The sequence below is a fragment of the Theobroma cacao genome, chromosome 1 (assembly GCF_053813885.1).
Source record: "Theobroma cacao isolate CCN51 chromosome 1, ASM5381388v1, whole genome shotgun sequence".
Classification (NCBI taxonomy): domain Eukaryota; kingdom Viridiplantae; phylum Streptophyta; class Magnoliopsida; order Malvales; family Malvaceae; genus Theobroma; species Theobroma cacao.
In genome coordinates, this window is record NC_142639.1 from 38,732,937 (window position 1) to 38,750,211 (window position 17,275).

A 17,275-nucleotide genomic window follows, 5' to 3' on the forward strand; every position below is an offset into this window, starting at 1 on the left:
ACGAAAAGAGAAAAAGGAGTGAGTCTTGGGGGACTTTTTCGGGTCTGAGTTTCTAGGATTAAAACAGGATTTTTTGGGTTTATCGGTTGAAGCTCAGAAGGGAGTTTAGGCAGCTGCTGCCGGCAATGAAAGGGAAAAGCTTTGGGTGCTCCTTCGATTAGGGAAGGGTTGTTTTTTTGAGGCTGTTGGTTGGGGGTTAGAGAGAAGATAGAGAGACTGGCACCGGTGAAGAGAGGGAGATCTTAACCGCCGCCGGTGAAGTGAAAGGAAAAGGGAGGCCTTGTAGTGGTCGGCGGGTAGAGAGAAGGTGGAGAGGCCGGCGGTTAGAGAGAGAAAATGAAAGTTGAAAATGAATAGAAAAGGCTAAAAATGGGTTTTTATACCCAGGTGTAGGAGAGCAAAACGGTGCCGTTTTAGTGGAGTGGTAGAAGTTGGAAGGTCCAGGCCTAAACGGCGTCGTTTTGAGGGGCTCTACAGGCACCAAACGGTGCGTTTTGAATTCTGCTTTGTGGACCTTAGGAAGCGGACCGGGTGTAACAGATTTGGGCTTCTGCAGGCCAGCAGGCTGGGCTAATTTGAGCCCAGAAAGGTATAACCCATTTTCTTTGGTTTGGACTTGTCTCAATTAATTTTGGGTTGGCTCATTTGGTTAAATAAATTACATTTATTGTTATGATTTAAACCATATTAGGAAAAGTTATTTATATATATGTATATATATATATATTATGAATGCTTATATTTAATATTTGAAAATCAAAAAAATAATAATGATAGTAATAATAAAAAATAATAGTAAAAATGCATAGTTTAGAAGAATATATATATATATATATATATATATAAAATAAGTAAATAAATAGAAAAAAAATTCATAATAGATTTAGTTTTTTTTTAAAAATAAATATAGTAATAATGATAAGTAAATGGAAAAAAAAAAGTAAAAAAATGAATGAAATGATTATTTGAAAAATTTCACCTAAGAGAGGTAAAGAGTTGCCTCTTCTAAGTGGAATTTTTTTGAACGCGAAATTCGAGACGAATTTTCACCGAAGCGTCGGGATAAATTCGAACTCCGAACTTCAATACCCATTAACTCAAATAATCGTTGCTAAAATAATAATATTGAAAAAAATAAATCTACATAATATTACATTTAAATCTAGGTTAGTGTAGTTAGTTAATTAGCAAGTAAATATTATTAAATAAAATTAAGTTAACCATTAATTTAATTAATTATTTATTTGATTAAAAAAGGAAAATAATACATAAGATGGAATATTAATTCACTATGCTAGTTGAAGAATATTGATTTAAATAGGAAACTCTAAAAAATAATAATTAATAATTAATAACGAATAATATTAAGTATATAAACAAGGTGATAAATATTTAAATACTTAGTTGGGTGAATTATGAATCACCTAAGTCAATAAACGCGTGCATGTAGACATCAGTATTTTATCCTGTCATAGCACGCCACATTTATTTTGCAAATGGCGTGGGAATCTCGATGATGGGATTTCCCCGAGGAGCTTGTAGAGACGAGTTCTTCCGGGGATATCTCTAGGTGCGAAAAATTTTGAGACTTCACCAAAGTATTTGGATGGTCTTCGAATGATTTTTCAATAAAAGATTACCGACTCCATTATTTAAAATAAACAAGTCATGACATCATATTACGCTTGCATCATGTACATACGTAAAACCGAATAAAAAAACTCAGTTAGTCAATTTAATAAAAATTTAATTAAAAAGTAGAGATTAAATTAAAAGTAGGCTATATTAAGATAACTTAAGATTAAATGGTACCGTTTGTGGAACGAGCGTCACGGAGGTGCTAACCCTTCTCCGTGAGTAACCGCACTCCCGAACCCATCTCTAAAAACGTGGATCAGTTCTCGTTCTTTCGACGGACCTAAAATTAATTTAAGACTTCGTCGATTAGAATTGGATTAATAGGTGACCAATCACACCTAGATAAAAAAGATTGGTGGCGACTCCCACACATATATAATTTTCGCCGACGTCTAGCGGTCGAGTTCCCGGATCCGCACGTTACGACAACATGCACCATATATGATCTTTTTGTTGAATTGTTAATGAATGTACCAATGAAAAATAGGTGTTTTCATGTCAACCAAATTGAAATATGTATGCAAGCTAGTAGTAGCAACACTAATGCATCATCACTTTGGCATAGAAGACTAGGTCATTGTAGTTATAATTATATGAATTTACTGCACTCTCAGAATTTAGTAGAGAAACTACCAAAAATCAGTCAATCAACATTAGTTTGCGATGTTTACAAGCTTGGAAAACAAAGCTGAAAACCATTTCCATCTGTCAGTTATACAAGAGCAAGAAGTAGACCTATTTTGGTTCATTCTAATGTAGCTGGACCTATGACTCAAGGATCCTTGTCTAGAAACAGATTTTTTATAATCTTTATTGATGACTATAGTAGATTCACATGGATTTATTTTCTTAAGTCTAAGTCAAAGGCCTTTGAGATGTTTGTTAAATTCAAGGCTAAATCGGAAAGAGAATCTGGTTTAAAGTTGAAGTGCTTGAAGTCAGACAATGGTGGGGAATATAGTTCAATAGAGTTTGAAAATTTCCTTGAAGCTGAAGGTATTCACCATCAGCTCGCAATTCCTTACTCACCTCAATAGAATGGAGTAAATGAAAGGAAAAACAGATATATACTTGACATGGCAAGATGTCTTTTGTTTGAAAAAGGTCTTTCAAAGAATTTTGGGTAAAAGCATGTAATACTATAGTTCATCTGCTAAATAGATTACCAACAAAGGCTTTGTCCGGAATGACTTCTTATGAAGCTTGGTACAATAGAAAGCCTTTAGGTGATCATCTCAAGATATTCGGAAGCCTTTGCTATCATCAAATTCCTGAGAATTACAAAGACAAGCTTGATCACAGGTCAGTAACAAGAGTTTTTATTGGATACAGTGAGCAGTCAAAAGGATATAGAGTTTATCTTGTAAAGTCAAAAAAAATCATTGTGTTTAGAAATGTTATTTTTGATGAAGACTTTAAGTGGAGCTAGAATGAAAGTGTATCAGAAAAAGGGAGAATCTCCATTCAGAATTGAGCTTTAAGAATATGTTGAAACTGTAGTAGATATAGCATATTAGAATGTTGATATTGATGATGATGAGCACTATGCAATCAGAGGTACAAGGAGTCTTGATGATATCTATCACAAAAGCTTGATGGTTATAACTAAAGCAGATAGTTGTCAAACAACAACTAAATTTGAAGAGTAGAGAGCTGCAATGCATGAAGAAATTGATATGATTAATCAAAATAATACTTGGTCACTAGTCGATATACCTGAGAATCATCATGTGATTGAAGTTAATAGATTTTCAAAAAGAAGTTTAACTTTGACGGTACCTTGAACAAATATAAGGCAAGACTTGTTGCCAAAAGGTACTTATAATTGCCGGGTATTAATTTTCTACATACCGTTGCTCCTATGGCCAAATATGAAACCATTCGGTTGTTGCTAACTTTGTCAACTGCATTTGGGTGGAAAGTATATCGTTTTGATGTGAAATCAGCCTTTTTGAATGGTACATTGCAAGAGGAGGTTTATGTTGAGCAACTTGAAGGGTTCAAGATTGAATGTGATTTTAATAAAGTCTGTAAGCTGCATAAGGCTTTGTATGGCCTGAGACAAGCTCCTCGCACTTGGAATAATAAGATTGATTCTTATTTGGTGAATTTAGGATTTGAAAAAATTTCCAATGAAGCTACTCTATATGTGCTTAAGCATGAGAATCAAGCTCAAGTAATTATCTCTCTACATGTTGATGATTTGTTGATCACTAGCTGCGACACAACAATAATTAATAGATTTAAATCTAAGATGAAGAAGAAATTCAAAATGTCAGACCTAGGCTTAATGAATTATTTTCTGAGAATGCAAATATACCAAACTAACAAAGGTAGTTTTGTGTCTCAAGGAAATTATATCAGAAACATTTTGAGTAAGTTTCATATGAGTGGTTGTAATTTTGTATCAACACCACTAGTTGTGAATCAAAAGCTGATTGCAAATGATGGTTCTAGGCTCAAAGATGCTACCAATTATAAAAGTTTTATTGGAAGCTTACTTTGCATTTGCTCTACTCGACTTGAGTTGATGTACTCTATAAGTTTGCTATCCAGATTTATGAGAGAGCCTTCTGATGTTGACTTTGTAGCTGCTAAACGTAGTCTTAGATACTTAAAGGGCAGCATTCATCATGGTTTGTATTTTAAAAGAATGAAAGAGATCAGCTTGGTTGGATATTCAGATAGTGACTGGGCAGGAAGTGTTGAAGACTCCAAAAGTACATCTGGATATATTTTCTCTTTAGGTAATGGAGTTTTTTTTTGGAATTCACATAAGCAAGCTATGGTTGCATAGTCATCTGCTGAAGTAGAGCACATATTTACCAATGCTACAACAAACAAACCTCTTTGGTTAAGAAAAGTTTTAAAGGACTTAACCTTTATGCAAATGATTCCAACGAGTATCTTGGTTGACAGCAAGTCTGCAATTGCCACCAACAAAAATCTAATGTTTCATGGCAAGAGTAAGCACATAAAGGTAAAGTTCCATACTATCAGGGAAGCTGAAAGAAGTGGTGAGATTATTCTTGAATACTGCTTTTCATTGTATCAGCTAGTAGATATTATGACTAAGACTCTGCCTATGTTCAGGTTTGAAGATTTAAGAGCCAAATTGTGTGTTGTTGATGCAGGCTTTAGGGAGGAGTGTTAGAGTTAAAGCATGCATTGACTATAATCTTTTGTTTATTATGTATTTTGCTTCATTGTATTGGTTATTGAGAGTGTAATACCGGTGCTTATGAGCAGGGCCGACTTTAGCATAAAACTAGTAAAGCCTTGCTTTAGGCCTCATAATTTTATAAGCTCCATAATTTTATATAATATAATTAATTATATTAAATATATATAAAAATTAAAATAATTAACAAAATATTTCTTGAATTAAGTGTCTAGTAAATATTTATTTTCTTTCACTTCCTACTTTTTATTAATTCTCAACTATTTATCTCACTCCCTCACTTATGTAAAGGTCAAAATAATTAATAAAATTACATATTCTCTCACTTTTTCAATTATGTGTTTAATAAGTTTTTATTTTTTATCACTTCTCAATTCCCATAATGCTAATAATTCTCAATTATTTTTTTCTATTTTCAATTAATGTAATATGTTTTTAATGATCTCCAACTAATGGTAAATTTTTTTAATTTCAATAAAAAAATCTCGTTTAATTTTTTTCTTAATAAGGACCTCACTTAAATATTTAATCGCTTTAAACCTTTGAAAGTATTGAGCCACACCTGCTTATGAGTTGTCTTTGTGCATGGTTTGGTTAATAACACTTGTCCCTTTATATTAACAGTTGTTAACCTTGTACAGCTTGTATAAATATTTTTGGTTCTTGTTGAATTAAAAGCATCGTTTATATCAAAAGTTTTCCTCTCTTTTGTTCTCTGATTTTTCTTCTCCCTTTTAGAGCAGTATGTGATATCTCCTGCTCTGTTATGGTTTTATCTTCTTTTTCTCAGTTTCATTACAGATAAACCTTTCTTTTCTTCCTTTCTTTCACTTGAGTTATCTTGGTGACCAAAACAAAGAGTGAAGAAATGGAAACTCTATGTTTGAGATTCCGTGTATCTAAGAGTCAAATTGATAGCAAAAGATATACAGTGCTACTCTGTTATGTAATTGGCTGCTGAAAGAGAAAATGAAGGGGGAACATAATTTTTTATTTTCTTATCAATGGTGTAAGTTGAAGGTGGCAATTAATGAATCAGAGGAATTTAGACCAGACCTGGGATTCTTTTTGTTATGTCTTGGATGATGGAGACCATACATTCTGAGTTCAGGGAGGAATCCTTGGGGTCTGTACCTGTTTTCACCATTAGCATTACCTTGTTTGGTGTTCAGAATGATAGAGTTTTTCCATTGCTTTATTATTTAATAAAAAAATCCAAATTCAGACAATTACAATAACAAAACACGGGATGCTGAGTTCTTGCAATAAGGTCATAACTAAGATCACTAATTTCCTTTGGGCTGGACCCTAGTCCTTAAAAGAGTTTTAAGACCGTGGCCCAACTTAACTCAGAACAGAACGCTACACCTTTTGCCTGTCTATTTCTCCACCGAAAAGCTCTCCCAAATATGCATTTTGGAGTTTCAACGAGCTCAACCCCACGGTGTCTTCCTCCTTTTGAGGAAACAAAGGGAAAGAAAAGAGTGATGAACGACCTCTCCAATGCAGCTGTAAGAGAGCAGCAAAGTAGCTACAGTTGCAAACCCATACCAAGCTTAGCTCTTTACATTCTCGTAACTCTTTTCTTCATTGGTCTGTCTGTCTCCATCTTCATTCTTGTCGTGGTCCACAACGCTGCTTTTCTTCTCTCTTTCCTCTTTCTCTCTGCTTTGGTTGCTTCTTTCTTGGCTTGGAATGCTGTTAACTGGAGACATCATAACAAAGCTGCTTTTGGTTTCTTCCTTAACTCTTTCCCTGATTCTGATCTTCGACTTGCACGTCAAGGACAGCTTGTTAAGATCACTGGGGTACTATCATATACCCTTTCCAAAGTTTCCTTTTTTTACTGTCTTTTGTTTGTTATAATTTGTGGGTTTCTTGTAATTTTTCCTGGGATCCATTTGTTTATGACATTTTGTTGAGCATTGAGCACTTGGGTTGTGGAGAAACAGAATGAAAATGTGACTTCTTTGTGTTGTTTAAAGCTGAGGCTTTTGGTGATATAATCAGTTTTTTATTTTTTAAAAAAAAAATTCTCATCTTATGATAAATGTGGATCGTAACGTTTATAAATTTAATTGGTTGATGACTACTGATAGTAGTGTTCAATAATTAATTCTTTTCTTTTTCATCTAAATGCACAGTTGGCACAAATTTTCTTCTTTTACTAAGATGATCTCCTTTTTCCCTTTGAATAGAGTGATAATTAGACCTTCATGAAAATGCACTGATATGCTTGATGCTGTTAAGAGTTGAAACTGTATAAATGATTATGCCCTTTTTATATCAATCCACCTGTCTGTGACTAATCACCGACTCCTATATGTTCAATAAGTATTTACTGTTGCTTTTTCGTGCATTCTTTTTTTTGCTTACTTTTTTCTCTTTCATTGTTGATAATTTCAGGTAGCATCATGTGGAAGTCACTCTCTGGAAACTTCATATGAAAGGGTTGCCAGATGTATCTATGCATCTACTCTTTTGTATGAATATGGACAGTTTGGTCTGAAGCCGGTTAACGTTAATAGATCTTGCTTTCAGTGGAACCTAGCATACTGTGAGGTGTGTAAGTCATATCGCTAAAGGGCTGACTTCTGCCATATTCTTCTTATTGAATTGACTTGAGGTTGAAACTGATGCCATTTTGTTTCACTGGTTAATTGTGCTAGATTTTAGCTTTGATAGTGGTGATGACATTCAATCAACGTTCCCTGCTTGTTTGTCACTACAAAGTTTAGAAATTTGTAATACCCATTTAGACATAATGCTCTAATGTCAATTCCTGCCAACCTCCATAAGCTTCATCACTCCATTTTGACGTTGGGTTCTAATGACAATGATATCTTCTGTTAGATATTTGTAACTATATTCAACGCTGCGTCATCTGCTTTTCTATTTATTTCCTCTCATTATCACAACTGCCTAATGAACTTCAGTAGAACAATGTCTCTTCATTTTACCAGGCTCACTTTTGGTTCCCATTAATACCACTGCATATTCTCAGAGATCATCTATTCAATGCACTTTACATTCTTGCTACTATCCTTTCTACATCCTTGGTCCAATTGTCCTGATGTTGTGTTGTTTTCTTCTGCTCACAGTCTTGAAGCATACAATGCAGCTAAATTTTGAAGACTAAGAGCTCTGCTTTTTATTACTTTGGAACTCATCGATTAACTAGAGTATATTTTAAGATCACCTAGTTTTAATTGACATCAGATAACCCCCAGTTATAGGTAATAGCTAAATATGTGCTATAGGTGTCATGTATTTGGTGCTTAAATATTTTTCCAAATCTACATGTCTACAAGGGGGAGTCCATAGGGTTGAGGCCAGATTACCATTGATTTGTATCATATTCATTTCTGTATCAAGCTCATTCTCTAAATATATAGCAGAATAATGAGGTGGGAAAACTTGATCAACCCAACTTCACCTGCATCTCCCATAACATCTGTTCTTTCAGAATTTTATTCTTGATTATAATAATTAGTATAAAGCTGCTTGCTTGTTAACCTTCAATATTTACTGACTTCTTTCTCTAACACATTCTTGCTCACTCTTTGTCTCTGCTGTTCAAGCCTATTAAACATGTCTTGCAATTCAATTACCTTCTAGAACTAAGGATAAAATTTATCATTTTCTGATTTCCTATTGTCCTAATTCCTAATTGCTAGATATGGTAGGTGCTGCGATCCAGTAGTTCTTTCTCTTATACCACCTAATTAATTCCTCGCTTTTTCAAAATTGTGAGGAATCGTTAACTGTCACATGATCAATGTAAAATCTGTTGCAATGATGTTGTTCATTCTGTCTTTAGTATGCAAACATTTCAAAAGGTTCTGAAATTCTTTATGTTGCCTGAGACATCTAATGCAGAATTTTGGACTAAACATGATTGAATGTGAAAACCACTTTTTGGTTTATGATGATATGTTATATTCCAATTTTATACATGATAAAATTTACATGTGGATTTAGCCTGTCAAACTTACGGGTTATTGTTTCAAACCCATCCATATTCTCTGTCTTTAAGTTTCTATGAGTTTGAATCTGGAAAATATGCTATTTATGGAAATAGAAATATTTTTGTAGAGGTTTTTACTTTATTTTGCTTGACTTTTTTGCATGACAGAGGTTTTCTACAGACTTCTATATAACCGATCAGAAGTCTGGAGTCAGAGCTGTTGTAAAAGCTGGTTCTGGTTGTGAAGTTATGCCCTTGATCATTGAGAGCGAACTTGTCAATACTACAAAACAATGCAGAACTCTATCTCCTCACTTGAGCAATTGGTTAAGAGACAAAAACCTTTCTGCAGAAGCCCGTCTACTACGTCTGGAAGAAGGGTAACTTTGCTTATACAACCAGGAGCTTAAATTTCTAGCTGCTTTTGCCCATGCTTACTTTAACACTTATAAACTGCAGATTTGAATGAGTTTTGGCAGGTATGTACAGGAAGGCAGCACTGTCTCCATAATAGGAATGTTGCACAAAAGTAATGATATTCTAATGATTGTTCAGCCACCAGAGATCATCTCTACAGGGTGCTTGTGGCGAAGGTTGCTTCTTCCGGTTGATGTTGATGGGCTGATCCTGGGGATACCAGATACTAAACCTACACTTGACCTGAATTCCATTCAACACCCAGAACAGTAGCGTCTGACATATTTGTAGGAATATATTTACGTTAAGCCTCGGAGATCTTGGATGATAAAGCTAATTTCTTCTGAAAATGCTTCTTTCAGTTGTAACATAAACTGTCTGGTAAAATGGTCCTAATCCCATCGTATTTTATATAGTTCAACCACTTTCAGCTACATTTTCTTCTGCCACAAGGCAATATAGGGTGAATTACTAGGGTCCTTGCCCTTATGCAACCAAGAAATTTTGTTAATTAAAACAGAAAATGGCCTTCGATATGACGTTTTTCAGTCTTTCAGCATCCACTTGATCCAGTCTATTATACTATTTTCCTACTGGTATTTAACAGGCCTCACGATGTGTTTTTTGTTCAATGTCGTCCAATTAGCCTCACTGATGGTGAAGGCCAACCACCAATATCAGATAGAAGAACACTCAGTCTACCTGAATTCGACACTTGTTGACCACCGGGGCGCATGGATCATGATCCCCGAATGGCTAGGATAGGGGTAAAGACTATTTTTTTCAAGTCTTATGAATGTTACCTTAGGAAAACAAATTACTCATGAACTTGTCTTGGGAAAAGGTAGTCCACCACACTGCATAATTCGAAGGAAAATGGAACGTGACATGTTCAAGTGCTTTCCGGTCAAAGTACGAGAATCCTTCTCTGGAATTATAATAACCTGGGCAACAAAAGTTTCGAATTCAATGCTCAGCTGCACCAACTGCCAAATGCCAACCAATAATTTAACGCACAGGAAAACCTAACAACAATTCAAAGTGGTTTTGCCTCAGAAATTGAGATGAAGGATAACATCTTAACTTGACAAATATGTTCGAGCAACCCCAGGCCATAGTCCAACTTTTGCGTAGGTTTAGACCTTGGAGTGGCCATTTTATTTTCTTCATGGATCAGTCCGTTAGCTTTTGGACTCAAAATTAGGACATTTTAAAACCCAAGTTTGATCACATTAAACCCTCCGGGCCCAAGAAAAATCCCAAGCAAATCCCTTTAAGCTCCTTGTAATGTGTTATTCTTAGAAGTATTATTACCCTCTAAGCTCCTTTATTTTTGAATATTATTAAAAAAATATTTCAACTTTCATGGCACTTCATATTAATTTTTTGTAATCAATATTAAAAACCATTAAGGAAAAAGATTTTAAAAAATTAATTGTAATATAATAGAAACCTTTGAAGTCAATATTTCTTTTCTTTAAATTGCATGAAAGTAGAACATAAACATAGATTTTAATTTCAAATGCTTTTACAATCTATTTAAAAAGTAATCTAAGCCACAACAAGAAGAGAATACTCTTAATTGTATTACCTAATCTACATTTATTTCGTCTATGGATAAACGACGGCTTGATAAGCATAGATAACTAACAACTGCCATTTTTTATAGTCTTCACCACCCTAAGTTCATGAGTCAATTAGGTAACTTTAAACCTTATGTTAATAAATCAAAATATTTATAAAATAAGTAATATATCTATATTTTTGAACTACACAAGTCAAAAAAAAGAGGAGTTTTTCTTTTAACTTTCCTATTTAATTTATAAAAAATTATAAAATTAATTTCATTCCATCTCTACTTTTATTTTTATTGTTCTCCAAATTGCTTCTATATAATTTTAAAGTAAAAAAAAACTATATAAACATTTGATAACATCGTTGGTGAGTATTCAATAAATTGATTTTATAATTATTAGATCTTATCATATCATCGAGATTTATAATTTTAATATTTTTGAATGTCAACAGTAAAATTAAATAAAATTATTTTATAATTTTTTATATTTTTAATCTTTTATTCTAACAGAGATGATTTTTGTTATTCCTTAAATCTTAATCAAGTTGATTCTAAAATTGGAACTCGAAAATTTTAAATTGAATAATTGTTAAATATTAAACGTCAAACATGTTCAAGAGGATAAAAAAGAAAGGGGAGGAAGAATCTAGAGAAAAGCTAGTGGGGATCTTTAAGATGTACTAACGTAAAGGGAAGTGTGAAGCACGTGTCTAGTGTCTGAACGGTCGGCAGTTGTCAACTATTTTGTTTTGTTGAAAGGTAACTTCACCCTGAGAGCACCGTCCCGAAGCTCACCACCCCACCCCCCTCCCCACCCTAACCCAAATTTTATCCTTTTTGACTTCCTCTGAAACATGTAAGAATATTCAAATCCTCTCTTTAAAATTCTTGTTTTCTCATAATCACTCTAGTTCTATTCTAATCATCACTGTGAAATTTCTTTGTTTTGCTGGTTTTTTTTTTTCCTTTTGTGTAGTTGAAGAAATGGGTTCAGGGCAAAAGGTTTTTGCTTATGAAGAAGTGGCAAAGAACAAAGAAAGGACAGGCTGTTGGCTTTTGATCTCTGGAAAGGTTAGATTTTTCTTTATATATATTATTTGGGGTTTCCCTTCTTTGGGTTTTTTTTTTTCAATATTTTTCTTCTTATCTTAACTTGGAACTGTGTTCTCTATAATTACTACAATGTAAAGATCGGATTTACCCCTTTTGATTAGAACTTTTGGAAGCAAGCAAGTTGCCGGTTATCTTGTTTCCGATCTGTATGTATGCATGTCTACTTTTGGATAAAACTGAATATAGAGCAGAGGTGGAGATTTATGAATTATTATAGTACTAAAATTTTTATAGATATTTGATTCATTTGGAATCCTGTGCTGAACAAGAGAAATATAAGACATAAAACTTATCCCAAATTCAACTCATTGGAAGCTTGTTCTGAGGAGAAGGTTTATATCTGATGAAATTGAGATAATAGGTAATAGAAAGGGTCATTGCTAATCATGATATATGTAACAAAGCTGTTTCTGTTAAGAAAATTCCGGAGGGTTTTGGAGTAGTTAGCTTAGCTAGTTTTTTTGTACCTGATCTCATGCTGGAACCTGCTGAATATAGCTGGACTTTACATGGCATTGTTAAATGGAATTCTGGTTTTGCACGTCTTTCCAAATGGGATAATTCTATCTGAAATTGTAGAATGAAGTCAATTTCAGCAAGAATGATCGATGGCAGCCATTTCATGTTTGCCTCTGTTTTCAATTTATTTTATCAGGTGTATGATGTTACCCCATTCCTGGAGGAGCATCCTGGAGGAGATGAAGTCTTGCTAGCTGCTAGCGGTAAGATTATATCAGTGCCTTGTACCAACATTGCAAGCCCATCATATTTCTTTAGCTTGGGTTCATTCATCTCATTGGATTTTGGTACCAATATGAACACCTGAATATGCAGGAAAAGATGCGACGGAGGATTTTGAGGATGTAGGTCACAGTGATGATGCAAAACAGATGATGGAAAAATACTACATTGGTGAGATTGACAGTGCCACAGTCCCCGCACCTAAGAAGGACAAAGCACAGACATCAGCAGTAACTCATAAACCCGATGAGCCTGGCTGTCTGATTAGGATTTTGCAGTTGCTGGTACCCCTCTTGATCTTGGGTTTAGCATTTGGTTTGCAATTCTTGGGCAAAAAAGAAAAAGCGGAAGATTAGATTGCATACTTTTTACATCATGGAACATTGAAAAAGAGCCAACTTGCTCAGTAAAAGCTTGGTGAAAGCTGCCTTTGTTGTAATGTTCATGACTTCTCTTTCTACCATTGGTTGCTAATAATGATGGCTTAGCATATGTCATTCTTAATCTCTTATTATTGTTTGAGATCCTTTCTGTTAAATTTTTAGTCCTCTTGCATAACATAAGTGACAGATATCTGAATTTGATACCTCTCGCATACCCTTATAATTATCAAATGTTGAGGCATCTCTTAAACACAATCGTTGAGTCTACAAGTACAGATGGAAGCCGCTCAATTAACCTCATCATTATCAAATATCTGAGGCATCTCTTAATCATTCCCTCCCCAGAGAAGAAAAGGAAAATAGAAAGGAAAAACGTTGGGAGGAAGAAAGCTTGCTTTAGCTGAAGACTGAAGGACAACACCAAGGAGGGCCACTTTTCTGAAACAGGGAGAAAAGAAATGTGATATATATTTTACTCTCGCTAATCCATCCATCACCAGAAAAACCCATTTGTATTGGTTAATTGTCCTATCGTGAAATCATCACTCTGTCACGTTGGAAATTTGATTATTTCCGCTTCCAATGTATAGTGACCAGCTATTATTGCCCTTTGGCAAATTGGCAATGCATGCTCTTCACCGGTTTGATGCACGAGCAGATACCGCCACCTCAGGTGATCCAGATGGCCGCACCTAACAAAACCATGCCCTCATCAACTGCCTTAATTTCTGATTCTTTCAACAAGTATCCAAATCCCGCACAGCGCAAAAAAGTGTCATGCAGAAACTTCTCAGGAAGAAACAAATTTGCCAGCATGAGAGCTGCTTCTACGTTCTTTGTTTTATATGTTGGGATTCCTTGTTTAGATACAATGCTTTCCCTATCTGATCTAGTATGTTAAACACGAAATGATACCCCCTTAGTGGAGATTAGTAACTCTTATATCCACGTTCCGAATGGGACTTGCTTGAACAAACAACTTCCGTAGTATATTTACTTCTCTATCAGAGGTTCAAATTGCCACCAATATGTGATTGTGGCAATATCTTGGTTCCCCCGGGCATAGTTAGCCCGAGATATTGACTAGGTTAACACTATCTCATACAAGTTTCAGGTTTGGTGAGACAGCCATAGCTGGGTAAGTGTTGAGTAATACATCAATAATAAGTAGACGACATGTTAATGTGGACATATAATTGATAAAAGAAACAAAAATCTATGGTGTGCAAAACCACAAAAGGAAATGTTTATAAATGGTTTTTGATTGTAATAATCAATGCGGATAATGGATTATTCTGCTGGAAGTTCCTGATCTGTCACCTCTTTTAGCTAAATAGGACAGCTTGGAAATGAGATAGGCCGAGCCTTCTAAACCTTAAAATCTTCATCATTGGCCCAATGGATCTTCTCGGATTCCTGCATCAATAATAAGTCGCACATGCTACTCGATCAACACAAGTTGAAGGAAGAAAACATTTAACAAAAGCCAGGAAGATATCTGGTTGGAACTTGGAAAGCAAGAGATATTTGCAAATAAATAAACGACACAACAAGAAGAGGACTATGGGTTCCAGGAAAGATATTGGCAACTAAATAAATATTCCTGGAGAACAAAAATAGGCTAGGAGAAATGGATGGTAAATCATTGCTCTCTTTCTTTTCCTTCAACTATAGAAAAGAATTTCTCACCCCAAAACAACTGGTACACATATCTGCTATGGTCAAATTAGAATTTGAAAAGAGAAGTTTATCGGATGGTGAAATTTGAAATGATTAACGTTTCATATACGATTTCATGTATTCGTTTATTTTAGTTATAATATATCAAATACAAACTAATCTAACCTCTGAAATTCTAGTGTCCAAATGAAGCAAAAGGTTGAAATGGGTCTCTGTTTCTTTATGTGGATAACTACATTGATTTCACGGGCAAAAGATTGATAAATTATGAAAACAGTAAACACCAATTATTTCTCCCCTTCCACAATTATTTATGACTGGTAGAAAACAAACAAAATAACTTAGGCAAGTCACATGGGCAATAAAGAATGCTAACTGCAATAGTCTGTACATGTCAACTAATGGGGTCAAAACTCCCAAGGATTGGAGAAATGGAAATGCAAATAAAAACAGTGGTTTGGGACCAAAGTTTTAAATAAATTGTGGTATCTTGCAAGCATTAACTGCTGTGTTCTATTGGCGCTTTTAGTTAATTGCAGAAGAAAGAAATCAAACCATGTTAACTCTGTCAGGTTTGATTAGTCTAAGAGTAGTATCCCTTTTTCACTTACCTTGTTCATAGTTTTTATATAGTAATATCTCTCCCATCCCATCCTTCGTAACTAAGCTTATTTGCAGTGAATTGCAAAACCGACGCTCGATGATTATAAGGATTGTTAGTTGCATTATTTGAGCATTTAGTCTGCGAGATTTCTGGGATATGTTGCACTCAAGGATTGGGAGATGGATTAGATGTTGTGAAGAAGCAATTTCACCAACTAGACAGATGGGAAAGTTCATGATGATACATGCCTAGGTAAAATTCAATGAGGAAACCGGTTAATTAGTACAATTAACATCCTTATCTACTAAAATCATGATTGGTCTGATTGATTAGGTTAATGACGTGATGGCCTCATCTTTTTCTTTTCTATGGAAGCTTTATCGCAAATAAATTTCAGGGGAAACACATAGATTTATAAAAAAAAAAAAAAAAAAAAACCCCATAAAATACATGATCTCACCATGTCCAGAACTTGTGTTGTTAGGTTTTTCCGAGCAATCAACATCATTTGTAAACACATAATTTGATAATAAATGATGAATAATTCATTAGTTCCTTTGTTGTCAGCCCGACATAACTCCTCAATCCTTCTCTGTCTCCTTTATACAACTTTATATGCTTTGTATAGGACGGATTGGTGTAACAGGTGACATAATCTATGATTAATAAGAAATTAAGCGCATGCTGAAACAGATCACTAAAGACCAAAAGCAGTTGACAAAGTAAGTAGAAAAGAAAAAGAAATTAAATTGTAGTAGCATCTCAACTCAGTTTCAACACTCTTTAAGTGGTCCTACGAACTTAAAATAGAGAATCCAGTTACCAGATCAATCCTTTTAACCTATCAGCCAAGAAATTAACAATTTCAAATGATTAAATATAGAAAAAACTTGTCATCATGATTAGCAAGTGGGGAATTCAAATTTAATTAAATGAGATTGAAAAGTGGACATGGAACAAGACCAGGAATTTCCAATCTCCTCTTGAAGCTGAATTGTTCCTTATCCGATACAAAGGAAGTCATCTTGTGCTTGTTTCTAGTTCTTGGTTTCATTTCCCGGTCACAATCTCTGTCTCTAAAGATACAGGGCAAGGGCCTGGGGAGAGGGCCTTGCGGCTATGGTTGACGCTACTTTGGCATTGTTAATTAGAATATTGAAAAACCGGTAGGTAGTCTTTATCAGGTTCACCAAGAGAAAGGTTTGAGTTATTGATCAGATCGCTGTCAATGGCTCCATATGTTCTTCTCAACCGTCTTAATTGCACGAGAGCCAAATGGGCGACAACAACTTATCAGTGTTGTACACATAAGATTTTGTTGTTGAACTTGCTTTTATTGTCGGCGTTTTCCTCAGGTTTTGAGTATCCAATCTGACCCCTAAGAGAAAAGAAATTCATGAGCCCCAGGCGACTGAAAGGACCAACGTTAGATACTTCTCATAATTCAAAGTTGATGCCCCCACTTCTCTGGCTCCTACACACATGCCCTGTAAAATTTGGTATGTCAGGAATAAACCCGTTTATTCTGAATTTTTAATTAATACTTACTTATCATCACTCGTGGACCATTACAAAAAGGCCAAACACTTGTGATCAGACTCATATTCATTTCTCTCCTCTTAATAGAAATGATTCCAATATGCATTTCCTAGGTTGAGGAAGATGATTCTTTTCTAGCTTGCAAGCAGTCAAGGAAAAATGACTAGGATGATGTGATTCAGGCAGAGCTATCTGCTATATTTAAATTTTGCAATAAATGTACTATAGTCTATGTTTTATGGTAAAGTTTTTGGCAAAATTATATTCACAACAAACCAAATGATGAAAAGGAAACCAATTCCATTAGTATTATTAATTTGCACTAATTAATCAAAACTTGACTCATACTAAACGTATACCCTTTCAATTGGTGATGTAATAGCCATATTGTTATCAACAAATTTTTAATCACATTGTTTGACACGACAATTTGTCA

At 34.6% G+C, this 17,275-nt stretch overlaps 2 protein-coding genes across 4 annotated transcripts; both read left to right on the forward strand.

The window, feature by feature from the left end:
- Positions 1-6,231: 6,231 nt before the first annotated feature.
- Positions 6,232-9,743, forward strand: LOC18613921 (protein SHOU4-like). Of its 3 annotated transcripts, none has more exons than XM_088810638.1 (4): positions 6,232-6,330; positions 7,226-7,381; positions 8,955-9,166; positions 9,266-9,743. In XM_088810638.1, the coding sequence occupies exons 1-4, from the start codon at positions 6,307-6,309 to the stop codon at positions 9,474-9,476; spliced, it is 603 nt and encodes a 200-aa protein (XP_088666764.1). In that variant the 5' UTR covers positions 6,232-6,306; the 3' UTR covers positions 9,477-9,743. The 3 variants fall into 3 exon arrangements, with proteins under 3 accessions (XP_088666764.1, XP_007051466.2, XP_007051467.2); XM_007051404.3 differs by having other exon boundaries at positions 6,236-6,627; XM_007051405.3 differs by having other exon boundaries at positions 6,236-6,627; positions 9,246-9,409.
- Positions 9,744-11,479: 1,736 nt separating this feature from the next.
- Positions 11,480-13,137, forward strand: LOC18613922 (cytochrome b5). The gene is made up of 4 exons (XM_007051406.3): positions 11,480-11,635; positions 11,756-11,850; positions 12,548-12,614; positions 12,727-13,137. Exons 2-4 carry the CDS (start codon positions 11,764-11,766, stop codon positions 12,987-12,989), a joined length of 417 nt encoding a protein of 138 aa, XP_007051468.3. The 5' UTR covers positions 11,480-11,635; positions 11,756-11,763; the 3' UTR covers positions 12,990-13,137.
- The last annotated feature ends 4,138 nt before the right edge of the window (positions 13,138-17,275 follow it).